This window comes from Quercus robur, chromosome 12, assembly GCF_932294415.1.
Source record: "Quercus robur chromosome 12, dhQueRobu3.1, whole genome shotgun sequence".
In the NCBI taxonomy this organism is placed as follows: domain Eukaryota; kingdom Viridiplantae; phylum Streptophyta; class Magnoliopsida; order Fagales; family Fagaceae; genus Quercus; species Quercus robur.
In genome coordinates this window covers 9447878-9469142 of record NC_065545.1, presented here as the reverse complement: position 1 = coordinate 9469142, position 21265 = coordinate 9447878, and the positions used below count along the sequence as shown (strand labels likewise).

At 37.5% G+C, this 21265-nt stretch overlaps 2 protein-coding genes across 2 annotated transcripts; one reads left to right on the top strand and one right to left on the bottom strand.

Moving 5' to 3' along the window:
• Window positions 1–1008: 1008 nt before the first annotated feature.
• Window positions 1009–5683, top strand: LOC126708777 (probable boron transporter 2). Its single transcript, XM_050408710.1, has 12 exons — window positions 1009–1642; window positions 1762–1844; window positions 2093–2285; window positions 2429–2567; window positions 2773–2938; window positions 3079–3245; window positions 3338–3511; window positions 3616–3711; window positions 3833–3970; window positions 4337–4656; window positions 4744–5011; window positions 5146–5683. Exons 1-12 carry the CDS (start codon window positions 1539–1541, stop codon window positions 5467–5469), a joined length of 2172 nt encoding a protein of 723 aa, XP_050264667.1. The 5' UTR covers window positions 1009–1538; the 3' UTR covers window positions 5470–5683.
• Window positions 5684–7362: 1679 nt separating this feature from the next.
• Window positions 7363–7701, bottom strand: LOC126708108 (protein NIM1-INTERACTING 1-like). Its single transcript, XM_050407929.1, has one exon. The coding sequence runs from the start codon at window positions 7699–7701 to the stop codon at window positions 7363–7365; it is 339 nt and encodes a 112-aa protein (XP_050263886.1).
• Window positions 7702–21265: the final 13564 nt, after the last annotated feature.

The following is a 21265-nucleotide window of genomic DNA, read 5'->3' as shown; positions in this document are numbered from 1 at the left end:
GGAATATTGCATCGTTGTTCATACTTCATAGAAGGAAACCTATTTGTTGGCTTTGTGAATGAATGGTTCTGTAAGGTAGCTAATAAAATGATGAGTTGTTCAAAGCACATGGTGTACAATTCAATATCACTAAAATTCAAATCACTCCTTAGCCTCTACCTACATAATATTTCAGTCAACTAATTAAACCCCATATATAGTTCAATTGGTCGGAAGAGGAAAATGCTAAAGATATAGTATTATTTGATGCAACTTAAAATCAATTGAAAAGTGAATAATTGAGTGGAACAATTAGGTCAACTTGTTTTGTTGTACTTTACGCAAGCTGATACCGCCTGCTCCCGGGCCACCATTTCATATTTCAACTCTTTTAAGCCTTTTTTTTTTAGGTTCAATAATTCAAGGTCTCAGCATCAACTATCAATATGCCGCAAGGACAGGAAGACACCCATTTGTGAGCAGAGGAGGCTGAAGATTTAATAGGTAAACATTAATATTTTACACAACAATAAAAGGGACAAAACTTTTATCCAATACTTCAATATATTGGATTAAACACGATACGAACACGTAATTGAATCAAGTTAAGTTCAATATATTAGACTATCTACATTATTTTGTTATCTATCATTAATACCTTGTTATATAACTTATTGTGAAAAAAAAAAAAAAAAAAAATTATGTATCCAGACTTATTGAACAATTAATATTTAACACCCATCTAGATTTTTGCCCACAACCTTGCAGACATGACAAGATCAGAGGTGGATATTGGTCCTATAGTGTACTTGGACATTGCAATTAACAGTGCCATTATTGATCATTCCCTAAGGGAGGTTACATTCTGACAGGAAGACACAGTCTACTTTCAAGTGGGTCCAGCTAAAAAAGTGAATGCTGAGTTGCTGACGTGGCCCAATCAAAAGGATAGGCCAATGAGGTGTTAAGGATTTGGAAGACGAATGATCTGTATTCCTAGCAAAGGCAGTGAGATTCACTAAAAATTCCTTTATAACTCGCTTTGCTGTCTAACCAAAAAATTTACCTCCCCTTTTGTACAACACCTTTTTTGAAGCTAATATATTTGGACCTTCCCTCTCTTCTCAATGCCCACACGTTGATACCATGAAGCACTTCTGAATGCTGGGGTGCTCTTGTTGGTGATCAACCTGCCTAAACTACTCTTGCTCTCTGCACTTAAGAAGCTTCATCACAAGTGACACTGCTCATCACTTTTTTGGTCTTTGAAAGGCAGTGAATCATGCACTTTGCCATGTTTGTTAAACCATGAACACATTTTCTTCTTGAATCAAGCCCACTTGTTTTGAGTCTTTCACACCTTCTTTACTAGAAGTCTAGAACTTGTGGAAATCCCACATCATGTAATTGATTCGTTCACCTTGACTTGATTCTCACAAATGGAACTGCCACTATACTTGACCCTCTTGAGTGTTTTTAGTCCTTGAGGCTATTCTTTCTCTTGGAAGCCATTAGATAAGGAAGATCACGCATTGACTGAATTCTACAAAGAAAGGACCATGGAAGAGACATTTGTACCATTTGAAGGAATCAAGAATGACCTTAGAGGAAGATTAAGGTGTTACAAGCAAGACTGGACTGGTGGCATAAGAGCAGGCTACAGGTAAAACTCACATACTATCTTAATTGATCATTTCCAATCATAAACTTCCTTGTGTATGCTGTTGACTATTTATGATTTAGTCTAATACAGTCTTGGTGACACAATTTTATTGCTTTCAGGATTCTGGCTCCCACCACATATATATTCTTCGCCTCAGCAATACCAGTCATTTCATTTGGTGAACAACTGGAGAGAGACACTGGTACACCTAAACTTCAAAACTAGTCACTTTAATTAGATCTGCAGTAGAATATTCTTTATCTTAAAAAGATACAGTATAATTCTCCAAAGTTACACCACTGAAGCTTAAAGCTTTGATCTTGATTAGACAGAAGCATTGGAAAAAGAAAGAATCCCAAAGAGAATAAGGGAACGTGATAAATTATTAAGGCCAAAATGAAAATTATGTTGAAAACTTTATGCATGATATTTTCCACCTGGTACTTGCAGAGGGAATTCTGACAGCCGTGCAAACCTTAGCATCCACTGCACTTTGTGGGATTATACACTCAATCATTGGAGGTCAACCTTTGTTGATATTAGGTGTTGCAGAACCAACTGTGATTATGTATACATTCATGTTTAATTTTGCTAAAGAGAGATCAGGCTTGGGTCGAAATTTGTTTCTGGCATGGAGTGGATGGTAAGCAATGTGTTCAAGATCTTGTAAAAGGAAAGATGCTATATATGTTGATGTCTTTGACATGGATTTCCACGATACTGCTTTGAATTCTCTTGTTTAATTCTATAATTCACAGAACTTATCTAATCATTTGATGTTAACAGGGTATGTGTCTGGACATCATTCCTGCTAATATTACTGGCTATCTTAGGAGCATGCTCTATTATCAATAGGTTTACTCGTGTGGCGGGAGAATTGTTTGGTCTACTAATAGCAATGCTCTTCATGCAACAAGCTATAAAAGTAAGAATTCTGTAACTTGATTTTTGTTTTTCTACTCCTTTGTTCTGTTGTTCAGGGAATTCACAAAATGTTAATATTATTAAAGCCTTTCACAGCAGTGTCATATACTACTTCAACTTTCTTTTATCTAGATGAGAGCAGTAGTATGACTTCTCGCTATTTTTAGAATCCAATTTCATTTTTTTGTTGTTGTTTGATTTCTCAGGGGCTAGTAGATGAGTTTCGCATCCCAAGTGGAGAAAATACAAGTTTAACTGAGTTCATACCTTCGTGGAGATTTGCCAATGGCATGTTTGCTTTGGTTCTGTCATTTGGCCTTCTGCTAACAGCATTAAAAAGTCGGAAGGCGAGGTCATGGCGGTATGGGTCTGGTAAGTCGGAAAGCTTCATTCTGCATGTTGCTGGTGCTGTATCAGAAAATTCTGCAGAGAACTTTGCTTCAATACTCTCAAAACGTTGTGGTAAATGTAGTGCCTTCTATCAATTAAAAGATTTCCAACTTGTTTGACAGGTTCGCTTCGAAGCCTAATAGCAGATTATGGTGTACCACTTATGGTTCTAGTCTGGACAGCTGTTTCTTACATACCATCTGGCAGTGTTCCAAAAGGGATCCCACGGCGCCTCTTCAGCCCAAATCCGTGGTCACCTGGTGCGTATGAGAATTGGACTGTCGTTAAGGTATGTTTCACAAGTTTTGTAATTACAAGAAGATTTGTTGTATTCTGTCTGGATAGAAGATTGATTGGATGATTTACAATTGAACCCGACAGGATATGCTAGATGTTCCTGTTGTCTACATAATTGGAGCTTTCATTCCTGCAACAATGATTGCAGTGCTTTACTATTTTGACCATAGTGTAGCATCTCAACTAGCTCAACAGAAAGAATTTAATTTGAGAAAACCATCTTCTTACCATTATGACTTACTTCTGTTGGGGTTTCTGGTATGTAACTTCGTCCTGCTACTTCTCACTTTCAATTGAGAATACACTAAATTTGTAATTTCTACTTCATCCTCCTGTGATATATTGAATACTCTTGATGGCAGACCTTATTGTGTGGTCTTCTTGGTATCCCTCCATCAAATGGAGTTATCCCACAATCTCCAATGCATACAAAGAGTTTGGCTACCCTTAAACATCAGGTAATCTATCCATAAAGTCCATTTTCAGAACATGCTATTTTGTATATATGGCAGTAGATATTGCTCTTTTTCTGTTTATTTATTGTTTTTCATGGTAAATGTTAATTTGGCTATTATGCAGTTGCTTCGCAATAGACTTGTTCAAGCAGCACGTGGAAGTATCAGAAAAAATGCTAGCTTGGGACAGCTGTATGGGAATATGCAAGAAGCCTATCATCAAATGCAGACCCCTTTGGTCTACCAGGAGGCCTCAATTCAGGTAAGATTGTTACGCACATGGGTTTTAGGTTTCATGTTATAAGATTGCTATGCTGTTTTCTTGCAAAGGGCACGAAATCATAGTCATGATATCCTCAAGGATATAATCCAGGGGACAAAGGACTATTAGGCTCATATGGCACAACATGTGCATATCTTTATGACTAAGCATTCTCAGTTAATGAGTAATGACTTCAAAGGGGCTCATTTAGTTGCATGATTTAATTAATCTTCAAACTGAGAATGCACCGATAATTAGTGAATGGCTTCACCTAAATAGTTGATTTATTATTTAAGTCATCAAAGTCAAGATAAGACAGTATTAAGGTCCTGCTTAAACTAATAATGTGAATTATTTTTTTATCAGGGACTAAAGGAATTAAAAGAATCAACCATTCAAGCAGCTACTAGTACGGGGCAAATGGATGCCCCAGTTGATGAGACATTATTTGATGTTGAGAAGGAAATAGATGATCTATTGCCTGTTGAGGTGAAGGAACAGCGTGTTAGTAACTTACTTCAAGCTACAATGGTGGGAGGATGTGTTGCAGCCATGCCCTTACTCAAAATGATACCCACCTCAGTTCTTTGGGGCTACTTTGCATTCATGGCCATTGAAAATTTACCCGGCAACCAATTCTGGGAAAGAATCTTATTGCTCTTCACAGCACCTAGCAGAAGATACAAGTAACAACTTTAAATCCTTTCCCTTAGTTTATTTATATTTTCCTTTCTTCACTATCTCTAAGATAAAATGAATTTCTTTTCCTGCAGAGTCCTTGAGGAGTACCATGCTACTTTTGTGGAAACAGTGCCTTTCAAGTCAATTGCAACATTCACCATTTTCCAAACAATTTATTTGCTTACATGTTTTGGACTTACATGGATTCCAATTGCCGGGGTTATGTTTCCTATGCTGATCATGCTTTTGGTTCCTGTTAGGCAGTACTTTCTGCCCAAGTTTTTCAAAGGCGCTCATCTTCAAGACTTGGATGCAGCAGAGTATGAAGAGGCACCAGCTTTACCATTTACCCTTGCTACGGTAAATTTTTCTTCTTAAAAACTTGGGAAGTTAAATCCTTACTTTAGTCTTTCATATAATGAGTCCTTACTAATCCTACTAGTACTGCTTAAAATGTTTACACATTCATTGCATATTTGATGTCCACCAAACAGGAGGCAGAGCTGGGTGCTGGAGCTTCCCTTGCAGGTGAAGGAGAGATTTTTGATGAAGTTATCACAAGAAGCCGTGGTGAGTTTAAGCATGTAAGTAGTCCTAAGATCACAAGCTCCACAGCAACACCATCAAATGACCGCAAAAGCTTTCAGAGCCCACGTGCCTCGTATAGTCCTCGTGTTGGTGAACTAAAAGGGGAGCTAAGTCCTCGGTCTAGTGGAAGAGGACCACATAGTCCAAGGACACCACAATCACATACTCCAAAGAGTGAAGGGAAATCATCTAATTTAGGGAAGAGTCCTCTTAACACAGAAACAAAATAGGAGGAAGAATAGACCTGTCTAATATCTATGCCTTTGTAAGAAGTTTTCAATTGTTTGTTCAATTTTCTTTCTTCATTCTGATGTGCTGTTTTGGTTGGCATTGTAAAGTATTCCTTCTTTCTGTTTTCCTTCTTCTAGAGTAGACATATAACCATAGCCTTGTGCCACTTTCTTGTAACAGATATAATAGTGAATGTTGTTGTATTTGAGTGTATTGAATGTGCTGTTTTGGTTGGGATTATAAGGTTGTTCCTTTTCTGCTCCCTACTTCAAGACACAATATATATCCCTAGAATTGTGCCAATTTGTAAAAGATATATCAGAGAATGTTCTGTGAGAAATTAATTATTTCTATTGCTTCTTACCAAAAAAATTAGCGGTTGTTCATTGAATGGATTGACATAACCTCTCTCTCTCTCTCTCTCTCTCTCTCTCTCACATACACGCGCACACACAGACACCAAACTGGCACATGCCTTTCATGGTGCAAGGAAAACCTGCCTGATTTATGCCTTCCATTCACAATGATGTATGTACATTTTGTTAGAGTATCCAACCAAAAGCTTAAGCAATTAAGTAAAGAGACCTAGTTATATAGTACAGAAGCCCATACAAAGTCGCAAATACAAGTGGAATTTCCTTAATACATTTCACAATATATAAAAATTGGCACTTGAATTGCAAATGCAATATTGATCTGGCTATGCAATTATTTAAGACGTTTTAATTTTGGCTGAGACTCATCCCAACATCAGAGCCATCAGAATCCAACAGAAGGTCAACTTTCACTTTCCAATAATTTCAAACATACAAAAGAAAAACTGTTGTCAAATAGAAAAAGGCTCTTTTCAACAGTTATTGAAGAAGTAAAGCAATGGACATAATTTTCCCCAGCAAGCATTCAAGTGAAGTGAACTAGAGACAGGGTCCTACATTCTCAATTGCAGTGTTGTTTTCTTAAAGTTGATTAATTGCGCAAATGGGGCTTCATTCTTCAAGGGCTCTCCATTAAATAGGTTCATTTGTCCCTTTCTAATGATTTCAAGATCTTTGTCTTTGTTTATGATTCAGTGGAGAATTCCAAAATAAAAGTGCAACAATCATGTCTTGGTCATGCCCAAAAAGAAAAGTAGTTTGACATCATCAATGGGAAGAAACCAGAATTTGATGATTTGATTGAAGATGAGACATACTAGTTGACCATTATCAGATGAGGTGTGTATGCGAGATCAGTAATTTTGCAAGAAAAAAGAATTTTATATAATATCAAAGAAAGTACCTAGAGTTGCCTCAACCGCTATTAGTGCATTACAGATAAAAGTGTTGATGTGGATATAAAGAGGAGCAATAATAACACCGATGTGCATGGACGATAAGGACACATGCATAATCGATTTTTGCCTATGAGAAGGTTTTCTTGAAAGTTAAAGAACACTCTAGTATGTCAGATACACCTTTGTATATTACTAATCCAAATAGTAGAAGCAATATATACATGTTCTGTCGTTTACTAAGAATCAAATGGGCATTGTTCATCTATAGTAGTATTGTGTTTCTATTAGTTTACTGCAATATGTACAGAATTTTCAGTCCGTGAACTACATCTTTGCCAGTCAATTCTGCATAGCTTAGTATAAAAATTATCTAAATGGGTCTTTATTTATTGATTATGTGTGATAAAACCAAATACAACGTGAAAAAATCTCACAGGACAGCTGTGCAAACTTAATTGACCAAACAACTCCGTTTTTATTGTCTGCAATAAAAGGTTAAAGACAAAGAACACGTGAACATATTAAGGAAGAATGTAATGAAAACATCAAAATGCAGAAAAACCTTTTTCTTCTTTTGAATCTCTTCGTACCTTGTTATTAAGAATGGTATAACTCCGCATCAAAGTGAAAGGTTGAGATCCAATTCTTCTTGTTCTTCAGTCTTGCAATGTTCTTCCTTCTTGGAAGAACTAGGAGGCATTACAAAATTGTTTCTCAATTGCACATCCTCCTCAAAATCTTCCCATTTGAATGATGGGGTCCAAGTTGATTTCATTTCTCTTTCTTTTTCTTTTTCTTTTCCTTTTCCTTTACCTTTCTCCTCTGATTCACGCATTAACGACTGATTATGCGTGTCCCGGATGTTCCTAACCAAAGTGAAGAAGGTATTGATCTTCTCCTCTTCTTCGTCAATGGCTGCACTCTCTCCTCTTCCTCCTTCCGCATACTTTCTCTTCATGATAGCCTCTTCTTGATCTATGTCTATGTCAATATTGCATATATACTATAAGTCTATTACAATTAAACAATAAGCTATATACTAAGACTCCTCTTTTTTTGAGAAGATATACTAAGACTTCTTGAGTTGCCAAGAAATAACCAAAGTAGTACGAAGCACTAAGATTAGAACATATAATAAGAAAGATTTGAATCTTTGAAGTGACCAAAACAACCTTAGAACAACAACCTTGCTATTGGACTCAAGTAGATAATTTGGAAATTCTATATATGTATGTATCAACTATCAATGAGAGAATCAGATGCTTTGGAGTCTGAGTTGTGTGTGACAGAATTATCTGTCACATACAATACCTCGTACACTATCAGAGGATCCTCTGCAAATAAATATATTCCTAAGCTTTCATTAACAAGTCTAAAGTGCCCAATTTTTGGCATAATGATGTCCGCACAGTTTGTCATAAATTAACAAGGAAGAAAGTCTGGGGACAACTTTTTTGTGTCACATTTTTTGCCACGATTCTAATATGGTTGACTTGAGTTGTGGAAAGTAGTAGATTAATGTGAAAGTGACTGTCTATTACTCATATTTGATCATTTCAACAAGTTGTGGCAAGGGTTTTTTTTTTTATTATGGGACTTGTGGCAAGGGTTGTGGTCATAGAAAAAGAAATAAATAATATGATGTAAGGACTATGATTGTCTCACATTCCAACATTCACACTTTGTACACACCTACTAACAAATTGTGGACATCAGTTGGAAAATGTGGATATCTAACATTCACACTTTGTACACACCAACTAACAAAATGTGGACATCAGTTGGAAAATGTGGATATCTTATGTATACACTCTGTGAGTGATGTACATGAGTGTGGATGTTAGAGTATGAAACAATAATATTTCCTTCGGTAATACTAAGTACAAATAATAATAATAATAATAATGTGGCATGTTAAGTGGTGGAAACAACTTTAACTTTTGTAGGGAACAATACCCCTCATTCCAATTTGTATTGTTAGCTTAGTGTAATCATTTTCTCAAAAAAAAAAAAAAAAAAAAAAAAAAAAAAAAAAAAAAGGAGCTTAGCGTAATCAATTCTATTGATTTTGTCTATCAAAAAAAATTCTATTGATTTTGAACTACACGTGTTTAGCAAAGCACGTAATTAACTCCAATGATTTAGAAATATAATTAATAAATAGAAAAACTTTACCTTCAAATTGGTTTGGAAGAAAATTCCTCCAACCCACTTTACGGTGATTGATAAAATAGTTCACGTTTACCTTTAATTACTTGGTTTATTTAATGAGTAGTGTAACTTATTTAAATAGTACCTTCCACATGTATAAGATTAATCTATCTATATATATCAAAAAATTAAAGCGTAGCATTCACGTCATTATCTTTTTTCTTTCCAATTTTCCTATAATTGTTTTTAACATTTATTTTTTTAGTATTTACACTCTCCAACCTTTCTCCCTCTCTTACCTTTTCATCTCCCCACTATTTCTCCAACCTTTCTCCCTCCCTTACCTTTTCATCTCCCCATTACCCTCTATATTAATATCATTCTTTCTCTTTTCCTTCATTTTCCTTTATTTTTGTCTCTTCTTATTTACACTCCCTTATTATAAATTTGTCACTATCTCTTTTATTCTATGCACAGTTTTCCCACACACACACACAAAAAAAAAAAAAAAAAAAAAAAAAAAAAAAAAAATCTCTCTCTCTCTCTCAAATTTTTGGTGGATTTTTTATTTATCTTGCATCTGTTCTTTAGGTTGATAATTTTTTATATTTTTTTTAAACTCTACTTTGGGTTAATGTGATTTAGTTTTTTTTTTAAATTAATTGTTTTTTTTTTTCCTCTTTAATTGTTAAATGTTATCCTATTGCATTATAAATAAGTAAATATAGCATATAAAAATATAATATTATTCTATTACATAACATGATTTTTTATAGTACTCAATTTAGATGTTAAACTATGAGACTTTACCAATTTTTTTGTTTATTTTTTAATCATTTGTGGTGGAAAAAATACTCTTAATAGTTGTATTAGAAATACTCTATAATGCCATTTGTTTAGAGAAAAGTAAAGGTGAGCCAAATGAAAATAATTAGATGGGTGACAAATTTTAGTTTTTGCAATTTTATTTTAATTAATATTATTATTTTATAACAATGCATATATAAAAATTTAATTCTTAGATTTTGCTAATAATTGTTTACTTGATAATATGTTTTGGGTGGATGAAATTACAATTTCTGCAAAGAAAATAACCTTAATAGATTATCAACAACAAATTATTTTCCTAATTGGTCCAACTAATCATTGTTAAGTTTTATTATTTTTTTTTAGTTACGTTTTTCGGTGTTTTGGATTGTAGGCAGAAAAAATTAGGTTTGAGAAAGTTTGTTTAAAACAAAAAGAATAATTTCAAAATTTTATATTCTTTTTAAGGATTCACAAGATGTTATAAATAAATTTTATTAAAAAAATGAATATTTTCGTTAATTTGCCTTTTGAATTTCTGAAAAAAAATTGTATTGTTTTCATTTTGGTACGACAAAATTTATATTTATGATCTATGATTGTTCCTATATTACATTTATAATTATTCCTATAATAAATAAAAATATGATTATAAAATACATTACTCCTTATTAAATTAGTTTAAATTGTAAAAAAAATTAGTAAAATCACCATAAAATAATTATCACGTGCAACGCGTGGGTTCGCGACTAGTTTGATCTAAAAGTCAAGAGGTTTGTAACTCAGTAGCATTGCTTACTTGCCCATATGAGAAGAAATCCAGGTTTAAATCTCCTCTCCTCCATTGTTGAAACTGTCAAATTAACCCAAAAATGAAAATGACAATGAGCTATAAAAACATATAAATATAATTAGTCCGTCTAGAATGTAGTAAAAATTGATGTTGTGGAAGCCTGAAGAAAGCACGCTCGATACTTTCTTTGATGGACAGAAACTAAACTGTTAGTTTCAAGGTAGTAAACCTCGAATTCACAAGGGATTCCCTGAATCCACAAGGAGATAAACTAGAATCTATCAAAGAAAAGTTTGAGAGAAAATCTACAATTTTATTAATAATAATCTATGAAAAAACGTTTACAAACTTAGGATCCCATTTAAAGACTCCGTAAAACTTGACAGACAAGAAAATATATTCTAAAATAACTTCTAATTAATATCTAACCATAACAGGAACTGTGGGGCCCGACAACAGATGGGCCAGATCCACCTATTCACGGGGATACTTAAGGCCCAAGCCGAGGAGGATAGTAGTCCCAGCCCAATAAACACAAAGCACTAATGGGCCATAGAAGCCGCCGAGGAAGGTACAGCCCTCGGTTAGCCCAGAGCTACACTAAGGAAAGGGGCAAAAGTGGTATAGGGATAATCTTGTAAGAAATCTAAAATATCTAGGAAAGGCTGCCAATACTACCGGCCCTAGACAGAGCTTTGCCTCTCACAGAGTCGTGTTTCTTTGGCCTACTCAACCACTCCCAGCAACTCAGGTCTGAAACTGATGGGACAGGTGTCAGTCTTGGAAAGTCCGACCCTACACGTGGACGAAGGAAATTGAATGCATGCTAATATAAAAGGAAAATATACAACCTAAAGATGGGGGGGGATTCTTCTGGAAAGAAAAAAGACCTAAAGGGGTGAACACCTCTAGATCAGGCATGAACAACTCAACTAAACCACGGCTGAGTAAACATGGTTTAGCCTTTCGACCCCATTCTCTACAAATGATATTGTACGGGTCCATTTACGTGTGAACCCAACCCTACTGTGGGCCCACGCGAACTGTGTCCCTACAATTGGCGCCCACCGTGGGGCGGCTTGCATGTTAGCTCGAGCGATGGTGAAGTTGAGCTTCCGTCGAACAAGGGGCTACGAAGGTGCCTATATCACCGGCGACACATTACTGATGTTCCAACATAAGCTCTTACTAGGGGCTACGTTCCACGTCGTCGACGACATAGACAAGCCTAGGGGCTTCAAACACCAGGCCAGCTCCCCCCACCTTGTTCGAAGAGTCAAGCCTTCAGAAAACAAGCAAATAAAAAGAAACAAAAGCAAGTTTTGGACAGAACCAAGGCCTTGCATGGTCCTCGGACCCAAGCCTCTGGGGAAACCAACTACTTACAAAGAAAAAGCAAGTTTTGGACAGAACCAAGGCCTTGCATGGTCCTCGGACCCAAGCCTCTGGGGAAACCAACTACTTACAAAGAAAAAGCAAGTTTTGGACAGAACCAAGGCCTTGCATGGTCCTCGGACCCAAGCCTCTGGGGAAACCAACTACTTACAAAGAAACAAAAGCAAGTTTTGGACAGAACCAAGGCCTTGCATGGTCCTCGGACCCAAGCCTCTGGGGAAACCAACTACTTACAAAGAAAAAGCAAGTTTTGGACAGAACCAAGGCCTTGCATGGTCCTCGGACCCAAGCCTCTGGGGAAACCAACTACTTACAAAGAAAAAGCAAGTTTTGGACAGAACCAAGGCCTTGCATGGTCCTCGGACCCAAGCCTCTGGGGAAACCAACTACTTACAAAGAAAAAGCAAGTTTTGGACAGAACCAAGGCCTTGCATGGTCCTCGGACCCAAGCCTCTGGGGAAACCAACTACTTACAAAGAAAAAGCAAGTTTTGGACAGAACCAAGGCCTTGCATGGTCCTCGGACCCAAGCCTCTGGGGAAACCAACTACTTACAAAGAAAAAGCAAGTTTTGGACAGAACCAAGGCCTTGCATGGTCCTCGGGCCCAAGCCTCTGGGGAAACCAACTACTTACAAAGAAAAAGCAAGTTTTGGACAGAACCAAGGCCTTGCATGGTCCTCGGACCCAAGCCTCTGGGGAAACCAACTACTTACAAAGAAAAAGCAAGTTTTGGACAGAACCAAGGCCTTGCATGGTCCTCGGACCCAAGCCTCTGGGGAAACCAACTACTTACAAAGAAAAAGCAAGTTTTGGACAGAACCAAGGCCTTGCATGGTCCTCGGACCCAAGCCTCTGGGGAAACCAACTACTTACAAAGAAAAAGCAAGTTTTGGACAGAACCAAGGCCTTGCATGGTCCTCGGACCCAAGCCTCTGGGGAAACCAACTACTTACAAAGAAAAAGCAAGTTTTGGACAGAACCAAGGCCTTGCATGGTCCTCGGACCCAAGCCTCTGGGGAAACCAACTACTTACAAAGGAAAAGCAAGTTTTGGACAGAACCAAGGCCTTGCATGGTCCTCGGACCCAAGCCTCTGGGGAAACCAACTACTTACAAAGAAAAAGCAAGTTTTGGACAGAACCAAGGCCTTGCATGGTCCTCGGACCCAAGCCTCTGGGGAAACCAACTACTTACAAAGAAAAAGCAAGTTTTGGACAGAACCAAGGCCTTGCATGGTCCTCGGACCCAAGCCTCTGGGGAAACCAACTACTTACAAAGAAAAAGCAAGTTTTGGACAGAACCAAGGCCTTGCATGGTCCTCGGACCCAAGCCTCTGGGGAAACCAACTACTTACAAAGAAAAAGCAAGTTTTGGACAGAACCAAGGCCTTGCATGGTCCTCGGACCCAAGCCTCTGGGGAAACCAACTACTTACAAAGAAAAAGCAAGTTTTGGACAGAACCAAGGCCTTGCATGGTCCTCGGACCCAAGCCTCTGGGGAAACCAACTACTTACAAAGAAAAAGCAAGTTTTGGACAGAACCAAGGCCTTGCATGGTCCTCGGACCCAAGCCTCTGGGGAAACCAACTACTTACAAAGGAAAAGCAAGTTTTGGACAGAACCAAGGCCTTGCATGGTCCTCGGACCCAAGCCTCTGGGGAAACCAACTACTTACAAAGAAAAAGCAAGTCTTGGACAGAACCAAGGCCTTGCATGGTCCTCGGACCCAAGCCTCTGGGGAAACCAACTACTTACAAAGAAAAAGCAAGTCTTGGACAGAACCAAGGCCTTGCATGGTCCTCGGACCCAAGCCTCTGGGGAAACCAACTACTTACAAAGAAAAAGCAAGTCTTGGACAGAACCAAGGCCTTGCATGGTCCTCGGACCCAAGCCTCTGGGGAAACCAACTACTTACAAAGAAAAAGCAAGTCTTGGACAGAACCAAGGCCTTGCATGGTCCTCGGACCCAAGCCTCTGGGGAAACCAACTACTTACAAAGAAAAAGCAAGTCTTGGACAGAACCAAGGCCTTGCATGGTCCTCGGACCCAAGCCTCTGGGGAAACCAACTACTTACAAAGAAAAAGCAAGTCTTGGACAGAACCAAGGCCTTGCATGGTCCTCGGACCCAAGCCTCTGGGGAAACCAACTACTTACAAAGAAAAAGCAAGTCTTGGACAGAACCAAGGCCTTGCATGGTCCTCGGACCCAAGCCTCTGGGGAAATCAACTACTTAAATGGAAGAGCTGTGTTACATGGACTCTCTAGTCTGCTTTTGAACCCTTAACACTAAAGGGACCAATATGGAATGGATTAACAAGTTTTCAAAAGCACCACCAAAGTCACGCAACGTTTGGTCGTGCTCTTAGATGAATTATTCAAAGTTCGACACCCTCAGACGATATTCTCACACTTATTGCAGAGCGTTCAATCGACATCTCGGTTAGTTTTCTAAGTTTAACTTATTACGAGTTATTATCATGTCTGTTAGTGTGCATAGATTAAAATTAGTTGAATCGGGTTTCAAGAGTCCTTGCCCTGAATACTGCCAAGGAGAAACACACACATGGAGTACACCAACTCACAAAGTAGTTCTATCAAAGGAACAACATTCAGAATAAATAAAGAAATCGTCATTTCTTACTAAAGCAAAAAGACAGTACAATGTACAATGAAAAGCTAGAACCGGCCTGTGTCAAAGTTCACTACATGACCAAAAGAAAGGAAGATACAAGAAAATAAGTAAAAGCCGAGGAAGTAGGTCAGAGGAGAAGTTGGCTACAGCTCCAAGACCTTGTTCTTCTTCAAAGCTCTCACTTGCCCACAACTCAAACAGCGAAAGAGATCCAACTTGAACCTGACACCATTGAAGAAAAGGTGTAGGGAGTTGAAGGTGGTGGGGCTTTCTCTAAATATATGCCTACCGCAAAGCGGAGGCGCTGAGGGAGGAAAACCCTTCTTCTGCCGTACCAAAACTCTGGCATGAACAGAACCTGCTTCGGATTTTGACTAAAAGAGGGGACGATTCTTTTCCCTCTCGGCGGAGAGGGAGTATTCTCCTGAATTTGTGCTTCCTGCGCCCATGTCTTATGGTAGTAAGCCTCATGAAGACACGATGCTTCTGCGGCGGAGGAAGTTCTTTATTCCCAACCCTCGTTTTCAACATGTTATGCCAAGAAAGGAGAGCTCCGGATGTGGGGAGCGTGATGTGAGAGAAAACTGAAAGAAGGGGTGTTATATATAACGCAACCATCTCTCCCTCCTATTTATTTGAAAAGACAAGATGATGGTAGTCAACTCATGCAGCGTCCCAAGGAGCACTACAGACAAAGTGGTCTTGGCTCAACTTCCAACATCGACTGCAACCACAAGATTAAAAAGCCTCGTAAAGGCGCATTTCGGTCATCGTGACATCAGAGAGTACCACGTGGCCAGAAGTTGCAGAAATATCTCTTAATTCATAGGCTAGGTGGATTCGTGGACCCGGGGCCGCTTGGCGTAAGGGCCCAGGTACCTTGGCCGACGCGGAGCAGCGGCCATGGCCGAGGACAGTCACTTTTGGGCGAATCGGGAAATGCTCAAAGATAAGGGAAACCAAGTACTGGTGCGGACATTGGTCTCGGACAGAACCTAAGGCTCGCATGGTCCTCGGACCCATGCTAAAAGGTAAAACTCAATACCGACAAAACCCAAGTCTCGGACTCATGCCTCCGAGAAAACTCAAGTACGTAAGATAAAACGTATAAGTCCTGAACAAAGCCCAGGTTTGGCAAAGTCCTCGGACTTAAGCTTCTTTGGAAGTCAGCTGCCCTAATGAAGGGATTCTTTTCGGCTTAAATAATGGAAAAGGTTAATGCTCACGCCTCGTGGAGATGGCAGAGCAACCTAATGATCGTCAACCTAAGGAGGCCATTCATCCGAGAGGTAACATGTCCTCGGGTAAATACTTCTCACACCTAATCGGACATTTGACACCCATCACTGCTAATTTTAAGATAAGTCTCATTCCTTACTGGTCGGACTGTTATATTGAATAATAATTTTGTTAAAATTATCGTGGCATCATTTTATCAACGATTACTTCGTCCTTAGTCATTATTGATTCAAATTCTATACTATTATGCCGAGCAGCGCTTTCGCATTTGTTAGAATATATAAACAAGACATAAGAAATAGAGTAACACTATCTTTTATTAATATGAAAATTTGTTACAACGTACAAGGAAGGGCTTAAACAAGCCTATACAAAAAATGAACTGCAAAACAATAACAATATCTGTAATACAAATAAGTAAACCATCAGGTGTCTTTTGAATCTGCCTTCAAGGTCTCTCTGAAATCCATGCCTCAGTACTGCTCATATCAGGAGAAGAACCTTATACAAAAATAATGAAGGACAAGGAAGAAGAATTGGAACACATGGAAGCACTCCAGCAAGCTCTTGTTGCTGAAGAAAGCAAGGGAAAAAGAAGATGGAGGACATAAACGGGAAGGAGGAGAAGAAGAGTGAAGCAATGAAAAGAAAGTAAAAGGAGCAAAAGAGGGAGAAGGGGAGCCTAATTAGGTATGCTCATGAGAGAGCAGATGGAGATGACAAGGGAGGTTTTCGACTCAGTCACACCAGAAATGGGGTATGACGAGTCCCTGCTTCGGATTTTGGCTAAAAGAATGGGGAGACAAACCTTGAGTCTCCACCATCCTTGTCCCGACCGAGCCATCTCAAGTTTCGTTAAGATATGGTGTTTCAGGGAAAGGAGGGATTCATTCATGGTTGATCACTGTGGTGGACGTGTTATCAAATGAGGGATAACCAGAGGGAAGAGGCGGATTCTGGGAAAAGTCTAAGGGATTCGCATATGAGAGAATCACCCTCTTATCTTCTCTCTTTATATAGGGGAAAAAGACGAGGGTACGTGACACGTTCCGATCCTCTAAGAAATCTGCTAGTAAATGCAAAACCGTTTCGTTTCTCCAAGCCATCCTTAACCGATAGAGTTAAGAGACCTCGTAAAAAGAAGACATTAAAAGCGCACTACGGCTATCCAAACGGAATAAACGCCTCATGCGTAAGTCAAGGGAATTGTCACGTAGACCGGCGCATTACTTGGGGAGGTGAGAAGTCGCTGACGTTGATCAAGGGCCGAACTTAATAAGCCGCAATAAAGTCTCGGTATTATCAAAACCCACCTTTCCAACCGAAGAGTTGGATAGCAGGGTTTTGAGGGGCTATTGTGGGGCCCGACAACAGATGGGCCAGATCCACCTATTCACGGGGATACTTAAGGCCCAAGCCGAGGAGGATAGTAGTCCCAGCCCAATAAACACAAAGCACTAATGGGCCATAGAAGCCGCCGAGGAAGGTACAGCCCTCGGTTAGCCCAGAGCTACACTAAGGAAAGGGGCAAAAGTGGTATAGGGATAATCTTGTAAGAAATCTAAAATATCTAGGAAAGGCTGCCAATACTACCGGCCCTAGACAGAGCTTTGCCTCTCACAGAGTCGTGTTTCTTTGGCCTACTCAACCACTCCCAGCAACTCAGGTCTGAAACTGATGGGACAGGTGTCAGTCTTGGAAAGTCCGACCCTACACGTGGACGAAGGAAATTGAATGCATGCTAATATAAAAGGAAAATATACAACCTAAAGATGGGGGGGGATTCTTCTGGAAAGAAAAAAGACCTAAAGGGGTGAACACCTCTAGATCAGGCATGAACAACTCAACTAAACCACGGCTGAGTAAACATGGTTTAGCCTTTCGACCCCATTCTCTACAAATGATATTGTACGGGTCCATTTACGTGTGAACCCAACCCTACTGTGGGCCCACGCGAACTGTGTCCCTACAGGAACCAACTTTGACCTACAAAGCATTCAAAGCACATAAAATAAGGAAATAAATAATCTAAACCTAATATAACTAATTTTACATAAAAATACCAAAATTAAATAATTACAAAAATTAAAAAGCAAATTCTATCTTACATTAGACCCCTCCACTTAAAATTAAAAATAAAAAAAAATAAAAAATAAAAAAAAAAACTCGTCCTAAGTTAATAGTTGAGATCTAAAATCTTCCACTCCAAATAAACAAATACTTTGAATGCTTTAATAACTTGATCAAGTTCTGAAACTTGAATCCTTCATAAAGTATAGCATAAAATTTATTCTCATCTACCTTCAATTTATTTGCAACATCAATCAACAAAGGGTTGATAAAAAATTAAAATTTTATACTCCAAGAAAATCAACATATTGTGTAATCATCTTCAACAATTCAACCGGAACCTAGTGATTATGGGTGATGGACTCATCCTCATATTTAACCTCAATTGGATCTTCCACAATATTCTCAATAATTACCATATCTTGATTTTTGTCATTACCTACAATCAACTCAATCTTCTTTTCTTTGACATCTTCATCAAACTTTTGTTAAGTGGCGTCTTCAATCTTCAATTTAATAACTTGTTGCAAGTCTTGATCTTTTTTAACTACTTCAAAATTTTATTTGGAAATAGACTGCTTCTTCTCAACCCTCAAACCCTTTCCTTTACTTGACACATGGACTTGACTGTGATAATTTTGGTTTTGTGGTTGACCTTTCATGTTTTGAACATATTACTTTTCATCTGAATATACAGATATATAATCAACACTTGTATAATCTATAATGTCATAATAGTCATTAGGAAACCATAAATCAATTAATACATTTTTCATTCTTTGTCAAGAGCAGATTGGATGCTTACCCCGCCGCTTTCTATCGATTTGAATATCTTCCCACCATTCCTCTGCTTCACTGTCTAATTTATTAAATGCAAACTGCACTTTTTCTTCAACACAAATCTTCCAAAAACTAAAATACTTTTCCAAACCAAGAAGTCAGTCAATAATGATGGAGATATATGTGTCAGTCGAACTTACACATATCTATATCTCCATCAAAGAATGAAATTTTCTTGTAGTTAGGAGTGCGTCTTTTAATATATTGATCATTGTTGCTGTGAAATGATTTCCTAGCAAGAAGAGTAGCGATCTTTTGCTCAATTTCGCCTATAATTTGTTAACTCTTTTCAAGAAATTGTTGATTCTCATCACGAGCTTTTTTACAAAACTTGAGGAACTCAGCCCTAGTGAGGACTATGTTGTCAACGTCGTTGCCATCGTCATTGTTGTGGTGGTCACCGTCTCACCAGTTAGCCATCAAACCAAGGTATGTCAAGACTCTGATACCAACTGATAATGTGGAAGCCACAAGGAGATAAACTAGAATCCACCAGAAAAAAGTTTGAGAGAAATTATGCAATTTTATTAATAATAATCTATGAAAAAATGTCTACAGACTTAGGGGCTTATTCAAAAGCTCCATAAAACTTGACAGACAATAAAATATATTTTAAAATAACTCCTAATTAATATATAATCATAACAAGAATCAAATTTTCCCTAAAAAACATTAAAAACACCTAAGAACAAGAAAATAAATAACCTAAACCTAAAATAATGAATTTTACACAAAAATACCAAAATTAAACAATTACAAAAATTAAAAAGTAAATTATGTCCTACATAAAAAATATAGCACTACTTACTTCCCTAGTTATGATAATAATATCACATTCTATCTTTTTTTTGAACATCTTCATTTTGAAAACATTACAAAATAACGTAGAAGTGATTGGCTTTTACTTTATGCAAAAACCCATCATACCCCACCAAATAATACCATGAACAATACAATGTAATGCCGCCGAAGAACCGTGTTAATCTTTTGTCTTTTTCTCTCCTTAATTTAAGTTTTAAAAAATACTTAATTAATGAGAAAAGCCGGAGCTTTTGCATAAAGTTACATAAGAATAAGATACATAAATAAATCTTCTTAAAGGTTCACATATTATGATTCCTTTCTACTTTCTTCATCTACGCAAGCTTTTCTTTCCACTGCTTTCTTTGTTAAAAAAAAAAAAAAAGATATGTATATATTATGTGTTTAATAAAGGTTGATATAGTTGGAGATTAGACAACGTAGAGATGTGGAAATGACATAGGCTAGATTCTCCTTGTCTTCCTCTTTTGATGTTTGATTCTCCCTTTATCTTTTAATTTAATCCCTTTCTTCAGTTTACAAGTCACTGTTGAATGGTTTCTCCAAAAAAAAAAAAAAAAAGTCACTGTTGAATGGGCTAAATAACCTAAGCCCAAAAACAATGGGTTGGCCGAAGCTTAGCAGTATTCTTTAATATCTTTATTGTTATTCTTCTACTTTTTCTTTTTTCTTTTTTTAAACTCTGAAAGCCTAGTAGCAGTAGCATCAACTTATTTAAAACCCCTGCACAAAGGATCCAAGACTTATTCAATCTGATTTTGTATTTTTTGAAGGTGAGACATTGCTTTGATACCTCCACCCACACACACACACTGAGAGAGGGTTTAGCACTTTAGCTAGAGTTGGGAAAAAAAAAATTCCTGACTGAAAGAGGATTTAGAGTTGAAAAAAGAAAGTCCGCATTCAATGCTAGGGAGGAAACTTAATTTGACAAACATTGTTGCCCTTTTAATAAGAGAGAGAGAGAGACCACCGCGCAGGGTTTAGCACTTTAGCTAGAGTTGGAAAAAAAAAAATCCTGACTAAAAGAGGATTTAGAGTTGAAAAAAAGAAAGTCCGCATTCAATGCTAGGGAGGAAACTTAATTTGACAAACATTGTTGCCCTTTTAATAAGAGAGAGAGAGACCACCGCGCACCCTTAGTGTGGTGGTCACTCCACAAGTATAGGTGTTTGTGAGGTGTAGGGGATAAAGGTCGGGATTCAAGTCTTCAGGAAGGAGTTTCACACACATATACACTTAGATTAGGCTAGAGTAGAAATTTTATCTCATATCAAAAAATAAAAAATAAAAAAATAAGAGAGAGAGAGAGAGAGAGAGAGAGTCCACGTTCAATTAATGAAACTTTAATTTGACAAACATTTTTTTACTTTTTAATAAGTGTGTTGATGGGAAGGGTGCAAAAGTATCAATTTCCATTTAGAAATTGAAAACTTTGCTTTTTTTTTACTTTTTTTACTTTTTTTTTTTTATTATTATGCATTGTTTAACCCAAAAAAAATTGAAAACTTTGAGAAAACCTAAAATCATAGGGCACAATCGCGCAATCTATACTGAATTATGGTAAATTTTCTGATGATAGTTCTTTATCATCAAATCAAGACACCAATTGGTTTTTTGGTGTTGGTGGGAAATTGAATCTCAGATCTCTTATTCAAAAATAAGAGATTTTATCAGTTGAGCTAATTGGAACTTACTACTTTATAGTAATAAGTTGTATTAATCTTGTGATAGTCATAAACCACCTACTAATTGAGATTTTTTTTTTTTTTT

What these genes read in the sequence shown, in the direction of transcription:
- LOC126708777 (XM_050408710.1), top strand. Translation starts at nt 1,539, where the DNA reads ATGGAAGAGACATTTGTACCATTTGAAGGAATCAAGAATGACCTTAGA. An exon ending in ACAACTGGAGAGAGACACTG is followed by an intron (nt 1,845 to 2,092) that starts GTACACCTAAAC and finishes TGGTACTTGCAG; the next exon opens with AGGGAATTCTGACAGCCGTG. An exon ending in ACCAGGAGGCCTCAATTCAG is followed by an intron (nt 3,971 to 4,336) that starts GTAAGATTGTTA and finishes TTTTTTTATCAG; the next exon opens with GGACTAAAGGAATTAAAAGA.
- LOC126708108 (XM_050407929.1), bottom strand. Translation starts at nt 7,701, where the DNA reads ATGAAGAGAAAGTATGCGGAAGGAGGAAGAGGAGAGAGTGCAGCCATT.